The following is a 26961-nucleotide window of genomic DNA, read 5'->3' on the forward strand; positions in this document are numbered from 1 at the left end:
TTTCGAGCGTCGGCTTCGACGATCGAAACACCCCTCCCCCCTTTTCGTGGAAACTATTTAACGCCGCCGTGTGTTTCGTTTCCCGTCGCCCGCGGATCGCCGAGCAGGTAGTGTAAAAGACCGCGCGCGCGCGGGCGAGGCCGAAAGGTCGGAATTCTGGACCAATATTTACCGGAATTAGGATTCGGTCCTGCGGCAGAATCCGCTCGTTTACTCTTACGCTTCGGCCACTGATTTTCTACGGACCGATTTGTTTCTCTCTATTTGAGGGGCGATTTGGAATCAAGTGTGTTGGATAATGGAATTTGGTATAATTTAGTAATGAGTATTGGAGGTTCTAGGGGTGTCTGTTTTGTGTCGGTTTTTGGGGCTGAGTAGATTAGGATTTAAAATGTACGTTTCTAGGATGTCTTATTTGTTAAAGTTATAGGGGTGTCTAATTTGAGACGATTTTAAAATGTCTTAAAGACGTCTTATTGATAGCTTAAAGATGTCTCGAAACAGTCGTCTTATTACAATTTTTATTAGAATTTAAAGACATTTCTAGGCCATTTGTAGGACATTTTCAGACAACTGAAAGACGTCAAAATAAGAACTATTAAATTCTTTTTGAAAACGTTGGTTTTATAAATAATTCCTCATAATGACTAGATTGCGGATTTTATTCATATATGGCGAGAATGATTATTGAATTATAAATTGTAAAAGTTGTCGGGTTGGACCGAACAGCAACCGGCCGCATTATCCGTTGACTCGCACCACTCGTTTTCCCAGAACGGGGCGAACCATCGTCGCGTTAATGGATCATTTTGACCACTTCCATTTCGCTCTCTAGAGCGCCGCGTTAATCTCTGACTCGAACTACCGGCTCTAGTTCGTGACGAGTTCGCATTAATCGTTGACTTGTACCACTGCGGCCCGGTATCGCGTCGCGTTTATCAACGATCTCGTCTGCCCGCGCCGGAATCGCGTTGATCATCGATCGCGATTCTGTGTTTCCTTCGAAGATCGTCAGACAATCGGCCGAATTTAGTTGGCAGATTTATTTATTTATTTAATTATTCGTTCATTCATTCATTTAATTACTTGTCTATTTATTGAGTAATTTTTACTAGGTAGGGTTAGTATAGTTCGACTAGGAGAAATTACTAAAGAGTAAGGTAGTGAAAATATAAATATAAATAATTTTGTTTATAAATTAATAAATAGTTTAGACCATTTTTGTAAGCTGAAAGAGATTTTTTAATCTTTATAAACTGATTAGATTGGCTTTAAAATTATACAGATTAAATCGCATCAAAATTATATAAACTGAGCTGACTAAAAAAATTATACAAATTTAATTGTCTCAAAAATTATACAAACAAAATTGTCTTAAAAATGATAAAAACTAAATTGCATCGACTGAATGGGCTACTTGATAATGGTACAATAGAGAAATGGATAAGCACGATAAATAATAGTTCGTTCGCGGAGTTAATTTTCCACAATGGATGCGATCAACAAAATCACTTTGACCTGGCGGCAATTTCAGACGGCGATACACGGCAGCCAATTAAACAGAAGTCGATCGAATGGAATAATCCATGAGCGTTGCATTATTCGGTGACCTACACCACTCATTCCCACTTAATGAACCCCAGTGGCATTAATGGTCGATCTTAACCACTCGCGCTCGGTTTCCGGAGCGGAGTATTAATCTCTGACTCTCACGCTGGCGACTCCCAGCGTCGCAATAATCGTTGACTCGCACTACTGGCTTTCGAGTCGCGTTAATCGTCCCTCTCCCTCCCTCTTCTTTCTCTATCTATCTATGTCTCTATCTGGCTATTTATATCCCTCTTTATCTCTGTATATGTCTATTTCTATTTATCTCGATCTCGTTTTATTTCTATTTATCTCGATCTCTTTTAATTTCTATTTGTTTTTCTTTATTTCTATTTTTCTATCTTGCTATGTCTATCTATCAATTTTTCTCTCTATTTCTATTTCTCTGTCTGTTTAGTGCTATCTTTACTTTTCCCTATCTCTATTTCTCTCTATATCTCTTTACTTCTCCCAATTTCTATTTCTTTAACTATCTCTCTCCATCTCTCTCCATCTCTCTCTCTCTCTCTCTCTCTCTCTCTCTCTCTGTTGATCTCCTCTCCCGGTCTCTGACACGCAGCACCGTTCCGGACTAACGATCGCGGCGCTCGCGACAGAGCACGCGAAAAACCAGACAAACTCGATGCTCAAACGCGTCCCGAGTCCCCTAACAAGCTGGTACGTCAATACACGGCCGGATGAAGTTGGTCAACGAAAAAGTGGATCAACGACGGCCCGGCTCCGTCGACGCGGAAATCTGGTCCGCGAGAGCGGAACCGGGGCGAGCCGTTTTTCGACGTCGCCTTTGAACCGCTTCCCTGGCGATTCCATCCCGCCAATTCGTCCGATTATTATGAATTTTGCTGCTTCTGCTTCACCGAGGAAGTCGAATTCCTACGGCGAAGGGACGAGGTTCGTTTTGCAGGGATGATCTCGAGGGCTATCGGCGAAAAGAGGAGAGAGAGAGAGAGAGAGAGAGAAAGAGATATTGGGTTGGCAACTAAGTAATTGCGAATTCAAAATAAGAAGGAAAATTCAATTCTTTTGCTTAAAAAAATAATTCCATCTTCAAGCTGTAATAAAAAAGAAACTAAATAATTAATCGATACAATTTTTTTTTACTAAATTGAAGATGAAATTCCAGACAGTAAGAAAACAATATAACGTAATTACATTGAACACGTTGATGAAAGAAAAGAATGTGCTAAGAGCATCTATTAACAAAATCGGCAATCACTTAATTGCCAACCCAATTGATAGATAGATAGCGAGAGAGAGAGAGAGAGAGAGGGGGCCACGCGGAAAAACCGCAGGCCCGATGAAAACGTTCCAGGTTTTTGCGGACAATGCCGAGAAAAAGGGTTCGCCGAGGGAGAAACGATGGTCGCGATAGGGTGTCGCTGCCTGCTTGAAATATAACCCGGAGATGTCCCACGGAGGATAACGGAGAGGCCGCATTCTTCGACGGCCAGCGATTTTCGAGGCGTGCTGACGCGGTTCGCGATCCTTTGCCCCGAAGATATTTTTATCCTAGATTCCAGGTGCGAATAAAAAGGCTGAGAACTGTATAAATTTTTCGTTTCTCTTGCCGTGTTCCAATAATCGAGAAATTAAAGAGAGGTCGTTGTAGGCGTTTAATGGCCATTTCAAAGTTATTTCGAGAATTTGTAAAAAAGTTATTTGAAGGTTATGTCAATATTATAACGAAATTGTGGCAAGATTATCTGAAGGTTATGACAAGATTAGGTAGAAATTGTGTCAAGATTGTGTCTAAGTTATGTCAAGATTCTATTGAAATTCTGTCGAGATTCTGTGAAGGTTATGTCAAAATTATGTCGAGGTTATGTCAAGATTGTGTCAAAGTTATGTCAAGATTCTAGTCATTGCGCTCTAAAATGCATATCTCTAAGTCGGCTTGTATAATATATGAAAGGGTTAATCAAGTTTTCTATCTCTTTAAAACGTCTTAAAAACGTCCCAAATGAGTCACTTTAAAGACAGCTTAAAGACGTCCCGAATTAGACAATACTTCTACATTTTTTAAGATCTTCCTAAATGTCCTATTCTAGACGTCTTTTGAACGTCTTGAAAACGTCTTTGTGCTATCTAGCCTCGTCCTTCGGTCATTTAAACGAAAATTGAAACTAGAATAGATAGAGGGAGAACGAGAGAGAGAGACTGGAACGTGGAGAGAGCTATAACAGTGCAGCAGTTTATTTTGTCCCCGGCATGAAAATTTAGGACGATCGACGCCGTCAGGAATATCGAACGACCGCCATAGTTCCGGCGGATCGACATTGCAAACAGCGATAAAAGTAAAACGATATGTACGAACGATCCATACACATATATCCATATCCATATCCATAGAGTACGAAGTGGTAGACGTTACCGGCAATTTGGCGGTCGGCGATTCCAATTCTCGGCAATTACTCGGGTCCCGACGGTGGAAAATTATATCCCCGTCGATGGAAGATATACGACGCGATTAACCGTCCACGATCGGTCGTCGGTCCGACTGTCAATTTGGCAATAACGTAATCTGTTCGCGAGAAAATCCCCGATCGCGAGTTTCGCGCGCGCCCGCGCGCGGCTTGCGAACTCGGTGTAGGTTCTGAATCACAGAGACCGACTCTCTCCGTCCGGTTTCGAGCCGGCTACAAAATGACGCCCGGATCAGTGTAATCTGGAAACGACGCCTGCGGAAATTATCAATTAACGACTGTGCATGCACGTGCACCCCCGCGCGTACATAGAACTTCTCCCTCGTCCCTCTCCTCGCATCGGTGTCTTTGCGTCACACGATAATTCCTCCGGAACTGATTGAACGTCGATAATACCCAGCTCGAACCGCCACCCGACGCCTCCGATCGCTATCGCGACGATTATTCGAACGGAATTCACGGAACGCCGCGCCGCGAACTTCCTTTTCGCCTGACATAACCTAACCGTAACCGTTTGGCATAGAACGTCGTTGGGACAGTCGTTCTTAAGGCGTTTTAAAGACGTCTAGAAGATGTCTTCATTTTTTGCAGAAGACGTTACTAGGATCTTCGTGGGACGTTTTAAAAGACATCTAAAAGACGTCTTGATTTTTGACATGAGATATTTCTAAGAAGTTTTTAGATCATTCGTAGGACGTTTTAAAGACGTTCAAATGGCATCTTGATCCCCAGAACGTTATTCAACGTAATGCAAGGAACATCGGGAAGTTCCTTTTTCGCCTAACCGAGACCGTCGTACTTGTTCCGCCGTGGATCCGTTCTCGCAGGCAATTTTTCGGCTGTTCCGTAAACGCGGCTCGTTTATCTTGCGACTTTAATTTCGGCGGGACGCGACACAACGCCCCGTGTCCGCGGATATTGCTGCCGCGAAGACGGAACGCCGGAATAAAACCAGACACGGCTGCCATTTATTAAATTTTCCCGTGGACGCGGAACGCGGGCGATCGGTCTCCCGGCATTTTTGGATTAACCCCGGGCTTTCTACTCGTTTCCCAAATAGCAGCAACGCTGCTCCGATTTCGGTGATATGGTGACCGACGTGTTTTGCGTCAGATAGGTGATGGTGCACTGATTGTCGAGAGATAATTAGTTGATAATTTATATATCAAGATATGCCAGATAATTCGATGATAATTTAATACTAGATAATTCGATGATAATTTAATACTAGATAATTAGATGATAATTTAATACTGGATAATTCGATGATAATTTAATACTAGATAATTAGATGATAATTTAATACTAGGTAATTAGTATTAAAGTTGTACGACTCGGTATTTATTATATATATTTATTATTAAAAGTAAGTGTAGCTGTTTTAAATTTTTTAAATCTAAAATTTTATCATATATTGATAAAACTTTTCATTAAAATATTTTATCATATCTAGGAAAGTGGTATATTAAAGATATGTCAATAATAATATTAGTAATAATTCCACTGTGATACTTTACGTGGCATATTCAAAATATATTGATAACAATATTAACAAGAATTCTATTACTACATCACATGTCACATTAAAACCAAATTACCAACAACATTAATAACAATTCTATTACTGTGTCAAATGGCACACTAAAACCATGTTAAAATAACATTAACAATAATTCTACCATTACCTCCTAGTCACTCTTCAATTAAAAATACTTTAATAAATCATTTAATAAAATTACCTCCAGTCCATAAATAAACAAATTAATTCCTATCACATCCTAAAATCCCCCTCGTTTTACATATTTAATTTTAACGAACAAACAATTAACTACATTCATTAACAAAAAATTCACACTCACTTTCATATCTTTTACAACGATTTTTTCTAACGGACTTCGATAAATAAATAATGAAATATTTGGAAGACGACACCGGCGGCTAACATTATACCAATCGATCCGATGTTCCAATTGTTTCGCAGAGGACCAGTGTTCCGTATTTTTCTGGCAGGAGTTCAGCGACGGCTCCGATATCAACGACGGCGTTCCGGTAAAACTCGAGCGAGTTGCATTATAGCTGTTTGCTATATAACGTGTTTCGCGATATTTAATTAAATGCCCGGGCAACCGGCGTCGACGGCGCCAGAGAAAGTTCCGTCGATAGTTTCGAGCAGTTAGGCGACCGCGCGCGTTTCACGGACATTTCCCCGGACGAAATCCACGTGGCCGTTTTCCCATCGTCGGGACCGCCGCGAACGTTCCGCGGAAACCAATTCCGTTCGGGCCGGCCCGTTAAACGATTGATTTTCTCTCCGCGTCCGCCGATATGCTTGTCTTCCCGTTTCACGCGGCCACGGCGGACCCGCGAGATTAATGCCGATAACGGCGATTTTTATTATTCGCGACCGAACGACAAATCGCTCTTTTACCGGCGATCGTGTAACAACCGCGACGGAAATGCCGCGAGAATGATCGCGGACCGTCGATCATCGCGCGAGCTCTGCCTTGTATACAATTTTGTAAAGCGACGCCGCGATTTGCAAATATCGCTGGCTGCGCGTGAAAATTTTCGTGAGGTATTTTAGATTTTAGGTTTACGTTGTTTAATAAATGGCGTGGATATTTTTTTCTGGAGAATTTTTATAATTTTCTTGGGAAATTAATTTGACTCTGAATAGTTTTCTAAGGCGGAAGGAAACATAATTTAGTTAGCAAGAATTACTTTAAAATGATCTAGCAGTGGAGTACTAGTCTCCTCTTATTTTATCTTTCTTTCTTTCCATTTTTCTCCATTTTCTCTCTTTTCCTCTTTCAATCTTCCTTTCTCTCTATCACTCTGGATTTATTTTTAATTTAACTATTTTATAACGATAGTATTTTATTACTATCTTATACTATTTTAAACGATAGTATTGTTTATTTCTTATTTTATATTTTTTTAATCTACATTTACGTCTAAATTTTAATAAAAATTACTTCAAATTTAAAATAGAAATACGTAAATTAAATAAAAATAACACAGTCATCAAAAATCACTTTCAAATGATCTACCACCAAAGTACCACTTTCCTCTCACCTCTCTCTCTCTCTCTCTTTCTCTCTCGCTCTCTTGCAGTTTCTCTCGAGAAGAGAGACTCCGAACCGCGAGATATCTCGTCGACGGTTTGTTCGCGGTGTGCCGCTTATTTTTAGCTCCGTGCACACCACCTTACAACGAGGCTGCACCTCATCCCTTGCCCGCCTCTCTCTCTCTCTCTCTCTCTCTCTCTGAACCACGATCGATATGCTCGGTGTGCGCGTTCAACCGCAAAAACTCAGCCTCGAAATATCGGGCCGGCTTTTTAGGCCGGCTTCCACCGTTCCGCCGACAGATTGCGTGTCCGTGCGGCTTCCGTGGCCGGAAATACGATCCGCGGCCTCGAGAAACGGGGCGAACTTCTCGTCGACTATGTGCGCTAGACAGACTGGGTCCCTTAGACAGTTAACCCTTTGCGGACGACGGCATTTTTTAATGAGTGAGAGATAGCGAGACGAGGCGATTTTTTCAGATGTGTCGAGAGGCTTGTATAAAAATTATTTTAATTTCTTTATAATAGAAATATAATTTATATATGGGTATATACAATTATATATAGTTATATGCAATTATATAATTTATATACAATTATCGTATTTTGTATATAATACAAATACAACTTATATTCAATTATAGACAATTATATAATTTATATAGAAATTATCTTAACACAAACACCGACTAGTACTTATTTATCCCGGTCATTCCTTGAAGAAACAATAGGCGTCGTCGCATGACGGCTGGTTAAAGGGAACGAAGACTATAGAATCGAGGAGGATTTTCGCGCGAGAACAGCCGATTGGGGATCGTTAGTCGAGGGACTCTGTCGCGGCGATAACGAGCGATTTAATTGGCGGCGATCGGCCGGAACGCGGCGCTGCATCGCGTCGCACATCGCTGACCAGCACTACTTAATCCTGCGCGGCAGAGTGTTTCGTTCAACCGTCGCTCTCCGATCTCTTTCGTAGCTGTGTTAATTAACAATATTTTTATCTTAATTTATTAATTGACGACTTTTATAAATGTTGAGATTGTTGAGGGGAAAAATTAGGTATTTGTCGAAAGAGTTGTGTGAGGATGTTATTGTACTAGAATTTTATTGCATTTTATTTAATTTTGTTCGGAGTGATGGTGTAATTGCGTTAAATTTTATTATAGTATGTGTCGTTATGTCAAGGTTATTTGTTGCTGTATAAATAGTATATGTTGTTCCATAAATCGCATATATTGTTATATAAGTAATATATGCAGTTATATAAAATAATATATATTGTCATACAAATTCGAAATTGTCCTTTTTCATAAATCACCCAAAATTTATCACGAAAAAATTGTTATACCACTTCAATATCCAGCATTTCTTAAAACAACGAAGAAGCATAATCCAGTCGTCCAAAACAGATTAATCCTTATCTGAAAGCAATGTAGCACCGAACTACGAACTGCAATCACCGACGCGTTAGCTTCCAACTCGTCCGTCCGCGTTTCCACCTAAATTTCGTCCTCGGAAGCTCATTCGCCGACTGGTGCTACTATTTTCGTCTTCGCAACGGCGCGCAGTCTTCTTTATGAACAACCCGCGCACACTAATTCTCCTCCATAAACCACTGTCGGTTTTGGCACTAACTACCAGTAGGTTACAACCGTGTCGGACCAATCGTCGACTCGGACCTCTAACTCTCTCTCTCTCGCTCTCTCTCATTCTGTCTCTCTATTTCTCTCGTTCTCTTTCTCCCTAAAAAACGATCGGTTTAATCGCGTACTCGTGCCACTAGCCGTTCGTGACACCGGCGCGTTAATCGCCGAGTTCTTCTACTGATTACCCACCACTCGTTGCAACGGCGTCGAGTTTATCATCAATCTCATCCACTTGTTTGCCGGCCGTTTGCAACAGTGTTACGCTAATCGCCGATCTCCGCAAACAGCGTTTCGCCGGACTGTTTTAAATCACGGTGTGCTCGATGCAAATACGTCGACGGACGTGTGACGGCGAGAGAGAGAGAGAGAGAGAGAGAGAGAGAGAGAGAGCGAGAGAGCAAGCCGTGAGAAAGTTGCACGACGGAGACTCGTGGCGAAGGAATTTATCAGCCCTTTGCGACTCGAGTGGCGACTTCGGGGCAACGTTGCAATTGTTACGTCACGTTTCGAGATTATTTTGATGTTGTTGAAGTATTTAGATTTGGGAAATGTTTGAACGAGTGTTGGGGCGAGTTGCAGCAATGCATTTTATGGGCAGAGAATGCAGTTTGCACTTTGTTGCGTGGGATGCATATTGTTTATGTTAGAAATGTTGTGGAAATATAAATCATTCTAGTTTATTGTTTTTTTTTGCGGTTTGTTATTCGTAGTTTTAGTTGATTTTAATTTGGTATTGTGGTTAAAATATTTTTAATTTCTGAGGTGTGTGTATATTTTATTGAGTATATTTTTTTGACACCTTATTTTATTCTTGTTACAGGTGTGTAAATTTAATTTATACACAATTTGGTACTAGATAAGTTGTTAAATTTATCATCGTTAAAATATTCCAAATTTACAAGGTTGTGCGATAACTTTTATATCATTCCATCTTCTATACTCTTATATTTCCTTACTAAAAATTTCAATAAATTATCTACCTCTTGTAATTCTCATCTAACAACAATTAACACACAATATAATACCAAAAAGATTATTAAAATTCCATCTGAAATTTATAGAGTTTATATATATAGGCTTTTATGACCGATTGAATACGCGATTTTTACCATACCTAAGGTCAATCCGTCAGTTTCGCCTCTAAAAGACCGTCCGAAGCATCAATCGCCTTATTCCACCGGATTGGCAATCCCGTGGCATCCATTAAGAGACCGGATCAAGACGTTCTCGTTGCCAGGTTGCCGTCGCACGGCTCGAGGAGACGCGGTTTAGCGCTTTCTTTCGCAATTAATCAGTCGGCGCGTTGCCGGGGGAAGTTCTATCGCGAGAGGAGCAATCGACCGGTCGTTAGTCGAAGAATTAAGAAGTTGCCAGCGATAACAAGCGGCCGTCTAATTGCGAGGCAACCGGTGGAACAAGCAAAGCCGGGATCCGGTTCCGGAGGAGAAGTAGAAGTAAAAGGAGAAAGAAGGAGAGGAGGGGGGCGGGGCAGACAGGAGGAGGCAGCACACCGTGGAACTGCTGGCTTGTAATTGAAGCGAAACCCGTCTAATTACCCGCGGAGCCTCCACGGAAAGAAGCGGCCCACCGCCGCCGCCGCCGTCGCGGGGCTCTCGAAGATCCGCGGGAATTCTCGGCGACGGGGAAACCACGCGGACGACCGGGTATCCGCGTGATTAATTCAGAACGTCTCGAGCGCAGAGACAAAGCGCCCCCGCCCCGGAACCCGGCGCAAAAGCGCAAGCTTTTGTTCTTATTTAACGCGGCGCGATCCCCGAGATAAGGGTCACGGGCGCACAATACGCCTGCCGACGAGTCTCGTCCACCAGAAACGGGACTCGTCGCCAGAAACGGGACCCGTCGCTCCGACGAACAACGTCCTCCCGTCGGAAACGGGACTCGTCGCTCCGACGAGACTCGTCCGTCGGAAACGCTACCTCTGCGTCAAAGAGTCTCGTTCGCCAGAAACGGGACTCGTGCGTCGACGAACGTCGTTCTCCCGTCACAAGACGTCGCTGAGACGATCTTGACGAAAAATCTCGGTGTTCCATGGTGCGCGAGTGGCCTGTACTAACGAATTCGCTCGGAGAGGATTACGGAAAATCCTGGCTGATTAAACGCTGGACTAAACTACTTTCTTGTCTCGTCGAACACCGGCTGAGTTATTGCTTAGTTGTATCACTGGCTCTTGTTATCGCGGGTCAATTTTTCATCGTCCCAAATTATCTTCGCCAATGACTTACGAAGAACATACCTCAACCATAACCCCTTACCACCTTCTTCCCCCACTTTTGAAACAAAGTCAGACCGATCCAGGACGTAAATCCCCCCGGCATACCTTTGCAATTAAACAATAAGGAATCCGTTGGTCGGCGAATCTGCGAAGGAATGCGAGAGCCGTCGGCAACGGCGTGGGCGACGGCAGCTTGTATTTCGTTGGAATCGTGGTTCCACGGTTGCGTTATAGTTTACGGGTGTTCCATTGCGCGCAGCGTCGACGAGCGGCTACGGTGTTAATGGTCTCGCGGCGCGGTGTACATTACCGGTAACGCGGGCCCGGAGAATTCAAAGTGTTCAAGATTTCGCCGTGGCGAAACTGCCGCGGCTAGAACAGACCTCTGAAATTCCCGTCTTCGAGCTTATTACGGTCGACACCGGCGGCGGCCAGCCCCCCGCCTTTACGCCGTACCGTAATCGTAATTCACGGCGGTGTAACGAAGACGTTTATTATTACCATTAAATACAGTCGCGCGACAATGGGGGAACAGTTTTGAGTCGGGTAACGCCGGCGGAATTCGTTGGCCGAGAATGCTTCAGTGCTGGAACGTCCGTTGATGTTCGTCGATTTGAGTCGACGAGGTGGAAACGTGTATTTTCTGTTGTATTAGAGACAGATGATTGCTTCATTGCTGGGTTGATAGTGAAGGGTTGTGTCGACTGGTATATGCATCATTTAACTACCGGGTTGTTAGTACAAGGAATTGGAGGTTCGTGGACTGGCTGATGCTACTTTCATCATCAGATCGCTATTAGAAAGATAATCGTGCATTGGTCTTGCATGCTTCATCACCAGGTTGCTATTAAATGGTAGGAAGGGTTTCGCAGACTTCCGATGATTGTATCATCACCAAGTGGTTAATAGGAGGATCAGAGGTTCGTGGACTCGCTGATGATGGACCCCTTCATCACCAGGTAGTCACTGAAAGAATCGGATGTTCGCAGACTGACCAATGCTTGTTTCATCACCGTGTTGTCATTAAAGAGTAGAAAGGGTTGCGTGGACTTGTCGATGCCTATTTCATCACTAAGTCACCACTCGGTAGAGAAATCTTGTACTGATTGCAATCGAACGACCTCGTAGCTCTTGAAGAAACATTAAGAAGATACTGCGAAGGTACGAAACTGATTTCTAGTTGAATGTGGATTCTGTAAAGACTCAAATTTCTATGGAAAATTGGCAGAAATGGTAGCCTTAAATCGTGTGCTTAAATCGAGGAAGATCGCCTCATTAATATGACACCTATAACTCAGCGACGTCTCATAACTCAGCTCTCAACCCTTTACCTCGCATCACCTAGCCTGCGCTGTCAACCAAAAAGCAAGAACAACTTTTGAAGGAAATCTTCATACTTGAAATTCGTGCCATCGTGTCAACGATAGAATTTTCTTTAAAAAAATGGCGCGATGGCCGTTAGATGACCGGCTTTCGACGGATCGGTCTGCTCGCTTTATGTCCGACGGGATGATTTACCGGGCACGGTGAACGACGCTTAATTATTCCGGCCCGTTTCGCCGCGGCGGCGGCGGATCGAACGTCGTCGTCGCACCGCCCGAGCAGAAACGCGTCGAAACTAATTTTCGAATTAGCCCGGGATCGTTTTTTATTAGAGTAATTACCCCGCGGGGTGGAGCGACCATAAAAAGAAAACGCTGGCCGTGCCTTCTTCCGAGGCCGATGGGGGGAACGACGACGAAACGGCCCTGTAATTCGGTTAACCGCCCTCGCGTGGAAAACGTTTATCGGCGGAGTGCCGCGCGCTAACAAGCGCCGCGCGGTGCCACGAAACATCCACTTCCCTGCTATTTTTCGTCTTATTTTTATAGCCATCGAGTCGGCTGGTTGCTCCCTTTATAAGGGCACGAAGAAATTTGTTGGAAGGATAATTATTGGGTTAGGTGACTTTGTTCTGTGTTTGTCAAGGTTTTGTCAAGGTTTTGTTAGGGTTTTGTTATGGATTTCGTCAAGGTTTTGTCGGGGTTGTGTTATGGTTTTTGTTATTGTTTTTGTTAAGGTTTTGTCAGGATTTTGTTAAGGTTTTGTCAAGACTTTGTCACGGTTTTGTCAAGGTTATGTCACGGAAATAACAGAATTAAATCTAGCAGCACTAGCTCTCTGAGAGAGAAATTCAGGGAGGAAGAGAGAGAGAGAGAAAGACAGAAGGGAAGCTAGAGTGAGAGAGAGAGAGAGAGAGATAGTTCGATGGGGGAGGGGGAGGAAGGGTCGCCGGGAATGCGTGCGAACGCCCAGCGCGCTTATAACGTGTCCGGCCGACGGCCTGTTCATCGATACCGCCGCGTGACAAACAATCGTCCCGATTAATTATGCGGCCCGTGATTTATTCGAGGGCCGGCCCAGGCATTTCAACGAGCCGTGACGCCGCGCAGCTGTCTCCCTGCCGCTGACACGAATGGACTTCGGGAAAACAATGTATGATGCGGGACCGCACGCGTGTCCCATTCAAACCCGGCGAATCCGTCACCGGGAAAACCGTGGTCGACGCTGACACTCGATCCGGAACGGGTCCCTCGACAGACTTAACCCTTTGCGTTACGACTCCTTCCACGCTGCGTTGATTAACACTAATTTCAGGACTTGAGACTGTCTTTAATAAGATCAGATCAGTTGTGATTATTTTATTGTCCTTGTTTAGTTCCAGGTAGAGAGTTTGTGCTACTATTATTATTGTTAGTGCTATTGGTGTTAATACTATTAGATATAGTAATCGATATAGTACTATTACTATTGGTAGTTACATTTAGAACTTTTATTATTTAGAGGTATAGTACTATTTTTATTAATAATTATAGTACTACTACTATTACTAGTTATAGCACTATTACTATCACTATTTATAGCACTATTACTATTAATAATTATAGTACTATTTCCATTAGTAGTTATAGCACTATTACTATCACTATTTATAGTACTATTATCATATGCACCCAGCTCCATTTTGTAGAATAATTTTTCAAGATCGCAGAAATCGGTGGTCGGACCAAAACTGGATCTTCCTGGCCTGGATCCGAGAACTCGGCAGAAGCCGCGTCGGATCGACCGGATGCGCTATAGCTGTATAATAATTCAAAGTAATAGCCGAGCAGACTGGTGGAAGGATTCCTCGACGGATCCATGAAAGGGGCTCGTCTCGAGGAAAGTCGAATAATTTCGAGCGGAACGGGATAAGTCCTGGAAAAACTTTGGCTCCCGGACGCCGTGCGCTTTTGTCTCTGCCGGGGCCTTTGTTCCCCGCGCAGCGGGAGACAATCTCTCTCTCCCTCTCGCTCTCTCGCTTGCTCGTTCGGCTCTGTCCGGGTCGCGTCGTAAATAGACCAGAACGCAGAAGTTCATTTAAATTGCAGGAGGATCGGGGATTCTCTGTCGGGTTCGCCGCGAACCACGCAGGGCACATCGGCCGACCAGTGTTCCAGCTACTCGCTGGCCAATTCTGACCGCAGCCTGGAACCCTCGCCCATAGTTCAGACTATGCTAGGCATGATGCAAGCACGAATGCGAGTCTCGATCTGTGCTGGGATAATTGCTGCAGCGAGGCGATCGATGGGTTTGTATAAGAGATTGCGATCGACTTGGGCTTCTGCGTTGTTAACACTTTGATGTACTCTATATTATTTAGTACTACTGTGAGGAGGATTTTTTCGATTGCAATAATTTGTTAGAGAAAAATTTTCTATTTGTCCAAGGCACCTGTTTAAGCTAATAATAATCAAACAGTATTCTTCTTTCTATAAGAATAGAGAAGAAGATAGTAGTTCAGATCAACGAATAATCAGACAGGATGCTTTAAAAATACCTAGCAGCAGCACCAAGTTCAATTTAAATATGAATAAGACACGGTATTTCGGGAGACTTAAAAATACAGTAGTTCGAGTCACCGACTAATGAGACAGAATTTAAAGGAAATACATGAAAAAGTAATCTCGACGAAGTGAACCAATTAAACAAACTTTACTAAATGTATGCCACACTAGCAACTCGAACCAACGAATAATCATACAATAATCTAACAATATACTTCTTCGCTGTATAAAATGGACGAAAAACTAGTAGTCCAACTCAACGAATAATTAGACATTTCAATTTCTCCACTGCACTTCTATCTATACAAAAATCTCTTCCCTTTTATTTCTCCTCCCATAACAAATTCTCACTTCTCCTACACCCACAAACGAATAAATAAACAAATAAACGAATCACTAAACAATTAAACAGCCAAACCAATAGACAACAAAATAAACAAATAAACAAACCAATGAACAACTAAATAAACAAATAAACCAATGAACGACTAAATAGACAAACCAATAAACATCTAGATAAACAAATAAACAAATAACTAAATCAACTATTTCATGAATTATCCATCAAGAACACGCCAAACGAGCATCCAAGATACAAAGTGCCACAATCGTGGTAAAAAGCTCGACGGTGTAAATAATGTCATAACGGAATTCATCGACGCGCCGAGTCCGTCGGCTAAATCGTCGGGAAACCGTCGGTGGAAAAGCGTCGCGCCGACTCTCGGGTATTCGCGGTCAGGAAATCGCTCGGCGGACGAGATTAAAACTCCTCGACGCCGGCACACGTTTATTTTCTCCACGGTCGATCGCAGAGTGGACGTTTGAAAAAAAAGGAAAAAACGAAGAGAGAGAGAGAGAGAGAGAGAGAGGACACCGGCCGAGCACTCCGCCGCCGTCGGAATCGTCGACGGAGATAAGTGGTGGAAAGAAGTTTGTTGTGTTTTGGGGTGGCAGGGGGAAAGAGGAGGAAAGAGAGAGAGAGAGACTTGGTCGCGCGCCGCGGAAGGCAGCTTTAATCCCCCGCAAATCCTTTGAGCTCCATTAGCGACTCCGTTGCCGGACCGAACTTCATCGAACGCTCGGTGTACACGGTTCTCGCTTATGTGTCGAGGCACCCACCCTCTCCTCCTCGTGTGCTCACGGCGACGACGTTCCTTTCAAAAAGAAAACGGCTTTCGCGATGAAAGCTTCGACGCCCGCGCCCGCAACGTCGCTCCGCGCTTAACCCGCGATTTTCTCCGCCCCTTATTTCCCCTTCTTCCGCCCCCGCTAATCTGAATGTCCCCGTGGACATTTCTACGGTGAGTTCTCTCGGCCGATCGAGACCCTCTGTTTATTTCGTTCAGCCGCGGGGCGTAGCATAATCTGTGTTAGTAGGCTTATTCGATGTTCTAGTTTTGTGGGTTATGTTTTGTAGGTTATGTTATTCTTTGTGTTGTATTCGATTGTTTTATTTTTGTAAATTGATGTCGTGTGATGGAACTGTGTGTAGGTCGTCCAATAAATAAATAAGAATAAGTAGAAATAAAATAGAAATAAAATAGAAATAAATAAAAATAAATAGAAATAAAATAGAAATAAATAGAAGTCAATGAAAATAAATTGAAATAAATAGAAATAAATAAAAAGTGGAACAGAAATATTTAGAAACAACTGAAAATAAAATAGAAATAAATACAAGTAAATAGAAATCAAATATAAATAAATAAAAATATTAACAGCTCGGTTCACAGCAATGTACAAACCCAAAGACAGTAAAAACCTGACATAACCTATCCGACTAAAATCGAAAGGAAAAATCGAGCACACAGTCTCTGACGCTTAACGTCCCGGTCACGTCGATTCCATCGAGCATAACCGCGTGATTTTATACGCGAAGAAATTTAGTGTCGCGCCGGATGGCCCACTCGGAATCGCGATAACGTCGACGGTGGCCGACATTAACGCGGCCCCGAATAAACCATCAATAATGACCGACCGTCCGGCTGCCGCGGCTCGTTCCACGGGAATCGAAACAATGTCGCGACATTTGCATACCATTTGCGTGATTTATAATACGCGAGATAATTATCTTCGTAGCCAGCCGGCGTAAATATCGCGGATCTACCCCGCCCCCGTCCGCCCCCACCGTCTCTCTCTCTCTCTCTCTCTCTTACCATCGTGACCGGTATACGCCAGTTGTTTATTTACAATAACTCCCCGGGCAACGTCGCATTAATTCCACCACCCCTCGCTACCACCTCCTCCCTCTTCTATACACCGAAATTCGCCGGCGTCGTTTCTGCGAGTCCACCCTTTTCCACGGCCGGTATCGCACGAAACCTGTTCCAGTTTCGCGACCGTAATTTCCGGCCGATTTATCACTTATTTCTGCACGTCGAACACTTCTGTCCGCGCGCGCGCGCGCCCCGATTCCGCGGAATCATTTCTCAACGATTTATCTGTGCCATGGTCGACAGAGAGAGAGAGAGAGGGAGAACTTTGTTACGCTTTTTTGACGCATCCTCGACTGCTATTTATTGGAGGTTTTCTTATCGTTTAATACTTCTGTGTTTTGTTACATTTTTTAACACATCCTCGAGTGCTATGGGAGACTTTCTTGTCGTTTAATTACCTTTATTTTATATGGATACTCGACATAACCTTGAAATAACCTTTGATTGGTAGGGATTGTTGTTTTTATTTTTATTGCATAGTTGGGTGTTTTGTTATCCTTTTTAACACATCTTCGAGGGCTATTGGAGACTTTCTTATTGTTTTTTAGACAGATGAAAAAAATCCCTTCTTCCGAAAGGAGCAGTCAGACAATAACAATTTTTCTCCCGCGCAAACAAATTCCACGAAAATAACAGTAGCGCATCGAACGGCGGCATAAAATCTGCATTCATCACGGTCGACGCTTCAGCCTTGCAAAGGGTGCGAAACCGTGCACCCCTCCGGGCATCGGCAATCGAGAATAGGGCGGCGAGCGCCGCGAACACGCAGGCCCCCGTTTCTTTCGGTCGCCCGCGTTCCCCTCGTTCTCTTTTGTTTCCCCGAAACCACGGCGAGCCCGAATGTTCCGAGGGTCGTGGCGGAAGCTTTTTGGAAGATCAGGACAGATTGCTGGGGCTGCTGGATCGCGGCGAAGAGGGGAGGGGATAGGGGGGAAGAGAGAGCACGCATCCAGGTCACCCCGAAACTAATTGCCATTCGATTTCGTCCACTCTTCGTGCCCCCCCGCGAAAGTTTCCCGACCGCATTCCCCGCCCGAAATCCCCGGACCCCGCCCACCCTCGGACAAACCGCCGGTTTCCGGCTCCGGGGGAAACTTCCGACTTCTGCTCTCCGCGAGAGCGATTTACATCGCGACGGACAAACCGTGATAATTGCCCCCCACGGGGAAAACAATTTCGAGGACTACGGGAAAATCGAAGTCGCCGGTTCCTCGAATCGTTTATCGAGCAACGGCCGCGGAATTCGTCGTGGAAAAATGTTTGCGATCGCTTGACGACTTTTGTGAGATCGTTGTGGTAAGGAGTAATGTTCATTGAATAGTTTTGAACGATTTAGCAGCGCTACTAGAATTTTTTTAGTATAAAATAGACTTTTGTAATTGAAATGAAAATATGCTGGGATCGAAACTTTAAGTGGTTCCTGAGATGTGAATTTATGAAGTTGAGTCTGCCTTTGGTAAAAATTGTGAAGGGATGGTATAAACGATTTTACAATATTATTAAAAATTCGTAGAATGGAAAAGATATTGTTAATTTAAATAAAAATATATTCAAGTCAACAGGTCGCAAAGTAACCTAAATATAAATTCAATAACTTGAATCTATTTTTAAAACAACAGCTACAAACGGTAACCAAAATGTACATCCTTAACCCCTTATTTAATCATCTCTCGCAACAAAAAGGCAACTCCCTTGCCACAATTAATCCCACTACACAGTACACAGATATCAATCAATGCACCCTCTGAACAGACGACAGCCGCAACGACCGTGCTCCTCGAACGAATTACTCCGTTACAGAACCCCTCTCGCGTTACTGTGTAATCTCGCCGAGAAATCACGCGGAAGAAGCGACAGATTCAACGCACAATCAGCCAGATTTCTCTGGGTAGGGCGAGCGAGTCGAACAAACTCGGACAAATCACGTGGATCGGGCGAACGACGCGAGAACAAACCGGCGGAGACCGATTGCGACCGAGGGTTGGTTCGTTTCCGCGTCGGTGAAAAATGCCGGGCCATTCGAAAGTTGGGTAAGAAAGGTGCCGCGGGACGCGTCGGAACGATCGAGTACTAAGCCACGGAACGATTCCACGGCGAATGTACCGGGTGACGAAAAAGAGTACAGCATGATTTGATAGGTATAATGTAATATTGGTGTAGTTGGTAATATTATATTGGCAGTAATAGTTCTAATATTATATTTTTGTAATTGCAATAGTTTTAATATAATATTAAGGTAGTTGTAATACTTGTAATATAATATTAGAATAGTTGTAACATAATATAAATGTAGCTATAATAGTTACAATATACACAACTTATAATATTAAATATATCGATATAATATAAATTCATGGATCTGCCTCCAAAAATCAAAAAATAATTCCACATTAAAAAATATATTTAATATTATATTATTCGTCTATTTCAGCCACGACACGATCTTTCCCTACACCCCGTACATAGTTGAAGAGATCCTGTTCGCAGCGGCCTGCCGCGATGGGCCAGGATGGATTGATGGTGTCCGAGTGAGTTAAGGGTCGGCCCGAAGAAAGATTCGAGGCTCTCTCTCTCTCTCTCTCTCTCTCTCTCTCTCTCTCTCTACGGGGCTTGACGAAGGTCCCCGTTTCCCATTACGGATTCCCCGTGATACTCTCTCCGGCCGTTCTCCCGTGTTCGCGGGCTGCCGCGGCGAACCCTAGGGGAGGAGGGTTTCGGGGTGCGGGGGGTAGAGGCCGGGTCGGCAGCTGAAACTTTCCCTTAATGACACAAGTTTTATTGCGGGCCATCGTTCAAGCTGCCGGCAAGCCGACAAGCCAGCCTCGCGCGCCGCCGCCACTCTTTCCCTTCAATTCCCGCACTCCTAACCGGCTAACTTGTAATTCTAACTTGAATAACAATGATTAAGTGTCCGGCGACCGTGCTCGGCCCCTAATCGAACGGCTATCCTGAGCGGCGACGATCGACGTCCCGTTTCCGGTAAGCTGTTTTTATGAATTTTATTTCGTCATATTACAATAATAATAATAATATAATTATTAAGTTACTATTACTAGTAGTAGTGTTAGTATAGTAATAATACTAATTTTTTTATTTTTTTTGGGGCAGGGAAGCGGAATAATACAAAAAATAATACTACTACTACTAACAATAATAATTATTATTATATTTTTATTGTATTATTATTATTATTATTTTAAAAAAATGATTCCTATTTTATTACTATTGTCATTATAAAATAGCCTAATGAAAAATGACAAGGTTACCTTAAGCGAAGCGAACTCGATCGACTGTCGAAGTTTAAAACAGTGGTAGGGTGGTGGCGGCAGACGTTCGCGGTGGCTGCGGGTTACATTAACAACGAGTCGCTCGTATTTTTCCATCAGTTTCAAAGTCGAGGGAACGCTGCTTCGTCATTTGGACTAATGCTTTCTTCGGTTCCCGGGCATAGCGACGATCAATCTTAATTCCGGCCTCGCGAATTACCAAAGCGAGAGAGAGAGAGCGAGCGAGAGAGAGAGAGAGAGAGAGACCGATCATCCCCGTTCTCCCGCCGCGAAGAAATATATTAAGACACGGTGAAACGTGGCTTTTCTATCGTTCCCGACGGCGTTACAGGCGACGATGAAACGGCAGCTTTCTGCCATTAATCCAACACCCACCCCCTCCCGTCGTCGGCGTAACGAGGCAAACATCGGCCGATCCATCGGGAGCGCGCGGTTTCATTATTCTGTACGTAACGCAAATACGACGATCTTCTAGGTTTAGGAAGCCGGCGTGTACCAAGAGGCGGCTTTGAAAAAGAAAAAGAACGAAACTGCTCGCCGCATTTATCATCCCGGGCCGTCGATTTTCTCCGGCGTTGCGCGCGCGCGTTCTCTCTATAAAATCGTAATTCGGCGCGCGAGCTCTTCTCAAAGCGAAGTTTAATCGCTCCCGGGGATGCCCGGAAAGTTTCAATCGGTTTCGGGCCGCGGTTGTTCCGCCGGCTGAACAAAGAGATCCGCGGGAAACGGCGCGGCAGCGATCCCGATGCGAAAAAAAATTCGGGAATCGATGCCCTTTTTCTCGATTTGTAATGTGAAAGTTATTTAGTGACTTCGTACGTATCTTGAACAATTAAAAAAGAAATAGAGAAGTATTATTCAACAACGATGTCTTTGTTAATTAGTACTTAAAGTCTTGAAGACGTTTATAAGACGTCTAGAAGACGTCTGGAAACACTATTTTAATAGACGATATAAAGAGTATTAAATATACATATGTATATATTGAATTAAGATATTTTATCATAATTAGAAAATAAAGCCTTTAAATAAATTAAAGCCTTCTGACTTGTACAATAATGACGATTTTCACTTATTTTTCTCATATAACCACGTTCGACAATTAAAACAATATTTTAATAGACGATATAAAAAATAATTAAACATATACTATATTAAATATATACCGTATACTAAATTAATGCTACGTATATATTTGCGTCAGGGAGAAAAATGAACTGGCAGCGAAGTCGAACAATGCCAGCGATAATTCACGGTGTTTTCGAGCCTGACGGTGTATTTCCGTGGTGGAAAGTTGCCTGGACAGGGGAGGGGGCTGTATTGCGCGATATTAGGAAGCTAAATTACAAGGTCCCGCTTTCGGAATAGTAAACGCACTGAACGACGGATAAATCCTCGGGGGCACCGTCGCCGCCGCGGCGCGCAGAAGTCTCTTGTAGATTCATAAAGATCCGAGTTTCCATAAGCATCGTCTTGAGCGGCGCAATAAAGTGCTGTTGCGAGAATAAAGCTGGGAAGCGGCCCGGATTCCAAACAACGCGCGGAGATTTATCGCGGGACGAGATTTCAACGGGGACCGTCGTCGTAACTGCCGCGATCAAAAACCTGGAGATATTCATGGGATAGCGTTTAAATCTTTGTCTAACAGTGATTTCGGTTGCCGATTAATTGCTGGATAAGACGAGATTTTCTTTGGTTAAGAGTATAGGGTAGTGGTGATGGAAATTTATAGGTTTTTGATGGAAATAATTATTGGAGGTGGTGGAAATAGTTTTTGGTTTCAAATAATTGTCGTGGGAAATGAAAAAAGTTTTTTGTTATAAATAATCGTTAGAGATGGCGGAAATAGATTCTGGTTACAAATAATTTTTCCAGGAACCAGAAATAGTATTTGGTTACAAATAATTGTTATAATGGTTACAGAAAACAGAAATAGTTTTCGATTTCAAATAACTATTACAGAAAACATAAATAGTTACAAATAACCATCAGATACCCTTATAATATTGATTACCTACGAATAATAAATTACCAATAACGAAAATTATTGTCAATTACAAATATCCATCTGCGAACGATGCGAACCGTATTTTTTACAAACAACATTTCGCGACGCCGAGAATGTTAATTGGTTGCAAATAAGCATCGGGATCGGAGAAAACCGTGTGCGTGTGTTTGGTTATGAATAACCATAACGTGCAACCACAATTTATATTGCTTACGAATATAACCATTATCGACGATCAGAATTTGATTTTGGTCAACGATAATTGATATCGGTATTTGCGAACCGCGTTTTCCGATAAGTTTAATGTACACATCTGCATTTATAATGAGGTTTTTATTCGCGGCGAAACATATCAATTCATTGTGAACCATGGGCTGGGCTTGGATATTTTTGCTGGAACAAGATATATATTTATTGCTTCAATAATATCTCTTTGAAAATGCTCCTTTATATCACCAACATTGTCATTCAATATTATTATTAATATCCCTATCGATGTCATTTGTAATATCCTTATTACAACCCCTATCAATACAGTATTATTATCATATTTTTCCACATCCCCACTGCTATTTTAATACCCACAAAAATCAACCTACCATCGTCGTCTTTTTCCCATTTCTTCGACCTACTTATCGCGACGGCAATAAAAACTCAAATCGCTCGATTTTCAAGCTAAGTTCGCGGCTCGATTTCGCGTCATCTCGGCTCCGTTTCTCGCGAAGAGTTCTCGCGAAGAGAGCTCCCTTGGCCGCTTAAAAAAAGAAAAGTCGAAAGGAAGACTTGAACTTCGAGCCAAGCCTAACTCTGATCGAAACGCCCTGTCGGTCATAGACTCTCCGTTCCCCGATTGAATCGCGCGATTCTCCCAGATTAAACTCCGCGCCGCGGCCGGTCGCTCCCCCCTTTCCGAGCAAACTTTAGCCAGAACGCGCGTCCAATAAAAAATAAAAAAGAAAGAGCGAGCCTCGCGCAGCGGATTCGCCTATGCGCTCGTGCGAGTGGCAATTATTCTGGGCGGCCGGGGGACGCCGGGATCCGCCGGCGGAAATTCCGTTCGAAGCCCGTTCGAACTGCACGCGTTCCGTTTCGGACGTGACCCGTCGCGGGTTGCCCGCGTTTCGGACACGATCCACCGGGTGTCCCGATCGACCAGGTATAACCGTCGGCGATCCGGAGGTTGAAACTCGTTTTAGAAACCCTCCCCCTTCCCCCGCCCACGGATTCCGCAGTTGCGCTTGATTTTATCGAGCTTCGTTTTCTCGAGAAAGTCGGAATTAAATGCACGCTGGAAATCGAATACGGAACGCGGCCGACTGTTTTCTGATTGTACTACTTGGTAAAAGAGAGCAGCTGGCATTAATTGTATGTTGTATTTTATTTTATTGTACTGCATTGTGTTTTATTATATTGCATTGTATTTTATCGTTTTGCATCGTGTTTTATTGTATGGTGTTGTATTGTATTTTATTTTATTATATTGTATTGTATCATATTGTATTGCCTTGCATTGTAATCTATTGTATTCTATGTCATTGTATCGTATTGTATTTAATTGTTTTTATTATATTTTACTGTACTTTATTCTGTATTATATCATATTTTATATTAAACTACATTACATATTATTGTATATTCTTTAAACTGAAAGTATTATATCCTAACCCCTAAAATCATCATCGAATTCAGCAACCATAACCTAGCACCTATCCTTGAAAATAGAAAGTATCATTCTCCCTACAATATCTTCGTTTATCTCCCGTTATTAAACAATCCCCAGCAATAATTTGACAATCCTCAATCCGTCCTAAATTAATCGAGCATCGTCAACAACTCGCGTGCCTCGTTGTATAATCGGTTAACGCGTCGATTAATAATAAATTAAACATCTCTGATGGGGACTCACCTTTAACCGCGTTCAGCTTGTTCCCGACCATCTGCTTCGCCACGAACGCTGCCATCTTGCCGCTGGCTGTTCAAAACGCGCACGCAACTCTGGAACTGGATGAACCTGCGAAATCATTGCGAAACAATCGTTAATAATATTACTCCGCTGATTTCATAATTCGCGTAAATTTATGTAAAATATATTCCCGCGATTCGGCGATGATCATTATGGTATGAATAGGTATTATGCAGTCAGTATTATACGGTTGGTATCATGCGATCGATATTTTATTGTTAATGTTGTATAGGTGATATTATACAGTCAGTATTATAGAGTCAATGTTATACAGATAGTATTATACTGTTGGTATTATGCAGTTGACATGCTGTCGGCATTATGCATTTGATATTATATAGTTAATATTATACAGTTAATATTATATAGTTAATATTAATTATACAGTTGATATTATATAATTAATATTATACAGTTGATATTATATAGTTAATATGAATTATACAGTTGATATTATACAGTCAATATTATACAGTCAGTATTATACAGTCAATATTACACAGTCAACATTACACAGCTGATATTATACAATTAATATTATACAATTGATATTATACTCTTGATATAATACACTTGGTACAATGCAGCTGTTATTATACAGCCGGTGCAAGGTACATTAAACCCCGGTTTTTATAAATGACCACGGATCGAAGCGGCGAAGAAAGAAATTTCACAGAAGCAGATTTGACTGCCGGCAGCAAGTAGAACGAGCAGACAATGGTCGGACGATGGGAGCCGGCCGGTGCCTCGAGTGTCCGCAAACAAAGTCATATTACTGCAGAAGTGCATTCTACTTGTTCATTCTTATTTCTCGTTACTATAGTACTCGTGCTTCCATTTTCTACAATCCAATTTGGAATCGCCTGTTCCCTTCACAAAGGGCCTTGCCGATCGACCCGATACCGCAACTATTTCTTTTACGATTACGATGATTAGAATTTTATCGATTGCAATAATTTCTTTTAAGAGAAAGAAACTGTATATTTATTGTTTGCTTTTTAATTGTATTTATATTATTTTTGTATTTTTATATTGTGATTATTTTAATTGGACGAAATTAAGGACTTTCGTCCCATTTTGGACGAAAAATTGGTTAACTTTGACCGACGATATTTCTGAGAGGAATTGTCGCAGGATGATGATTCTTTTTTTAAATTAAAGCTTGAAATCTCTACTTTAAAACAGTATTTACAGATTTAAAATTCCATGAATTCTTGCTACCGCAACTGTTTAAATACAAAGCCATATTCCTCTAACTAAAAATTATCAAGTTTGAAAAAATGCACAACCTTTACAAAATTTTTCACAGGAACGCCGTTTTCACTATAATAAAGTTCAAACCTTCCTCTTTAGTTTAAAAAAAGAATCAGCCGGCTGCGATTTTTTCTCGCAAAGTTACAGCAGTTTGAATCTACCCTTACACTTCACGAGATCAAAACCCAAGAATCAGTTGTCGTATATTTTATAAATATTGATAAATTATTTTATATTTGTCTCAATATATTCTACTATTAATTAACAATAGTTTAAGGGCCCAGATACCGTCTAGAATTAAAAAATACAATTAATTTCTCGTTCCGCCGATTCTACTGTGAAAATAGTCACCGTATATTTGACAAGTATTCTTAAATTATTTTACACTCGTCTCGACACAGTGCACTATTAATTAACAATATCTTCACAACAGCCGACGCGTCTTTAAATTGTTCCAGCAGCGAGGCCGTTTCCGGTGTTCGACTCTCGCAGCATTCCGACGGGGCCGCATTCCGCCTTGCCTGCGAAACGGGTCGCGACACGACGTCACGCGTGAACGCGCCGCGCGCCCGAGATTAAAATACTTTTCATCGTCGCCCGGGACCGAGGAGGACGGTCCCGCAGCGTTTCATTTTCGTACGGAAACGCGGCCGTGGAATGCCGCGTTTTCTCACCGGCATTAGATAACGTCCGCCGCCTCCAGACGCTACCCCCGTTATCATCGTCTCGCGAACATTTATGGTGCACGCGCGATTGTTCCGGCGAATACCAGCCCCGCCGGATTCCATGGGAAAGAGAGCAACAGTGGCTGTTTGTTATTTGAAACTAGAACGAGCCGGTTGTTTTATTGCAACTGCGACGAGATTTATTTAATGTTAGAACGCGATTGCGGGATTCTCTGCTGTTTTGTTACTGCGAGAGAATTTATTTAACATTGTTTTGTTACTGCGAGAGAATTTATTCAACATAGTTTTGCAACAACAAAAGGAGTTTATTTAACACTGTTTTGTAATAGCGATGGAATTTATTTAATAGATGAAAGTAGTGTATATTGTTTTATGGTGTTGATGGGGTTTGGTTAATGATAGAGTGAGATCGGTATATATTGTTTTATAAGAGTGACAGAATTTGACAATAAAATGGAAGTAGTGTGCATTGTTTTATGACATTGTTAAAGTTTATTTAATAACAGAATGCAACTAATGTTAATTGCTTTATGATACGTTCGAAGTTTATTTAATAGTAGAAGGAGACTATTGCATGTTGTTTCGCAACGAGAAAATTGTTTTCCAAACGACGTAACAATTTCGCCGTTCGAGCGTAAAGGATTGAAGCTCGTCTCCGGCTAATAGAGCCGTCAGACGGCGGAGCAAATCAAAATCGCGGCAAG

General features: G+C 42.5%; 1 protein-coding gene across 1 annotated transcript in view; it reads right to left on the bottom strand.

The window, feature by feature from the left end:
* Positions 1-26961, bottom strand: part of Cpx (synaptic transmission protein complexin) — a 399767-nt gene that overhangs the window by 233472 nt on the left and 139334 nt on the right. Inside the window, exon 2 of the mRNA XM_078176731.1 lies at positions 24261-24365. Within this exon, the coding sequence (XP_078032857.1) occupies positions 24261-24315 (55 nt within the window). The 5' untranslated portion in view covers positions 24316-24365. The remainder of the gene's footprint in view (positions 1-24260; positions 24366-26961) is intronic.

The sequence above is a fragment of the Augochlora pura genome, chromosome 3 (genome assembly GCF_028453695.1).
Source record: "Augochlora pura isolate Apur16 chromosome 3, APUR_v2.2.1, whole genome shotgun sequence".
NCBI classification, from domain to species: domain Eukaryota; kingdom Metazoa; phylum Arthropoda; class Insecta; order Hymenoptera; family Halictidae; genus Augochlora; species Augochlora pura.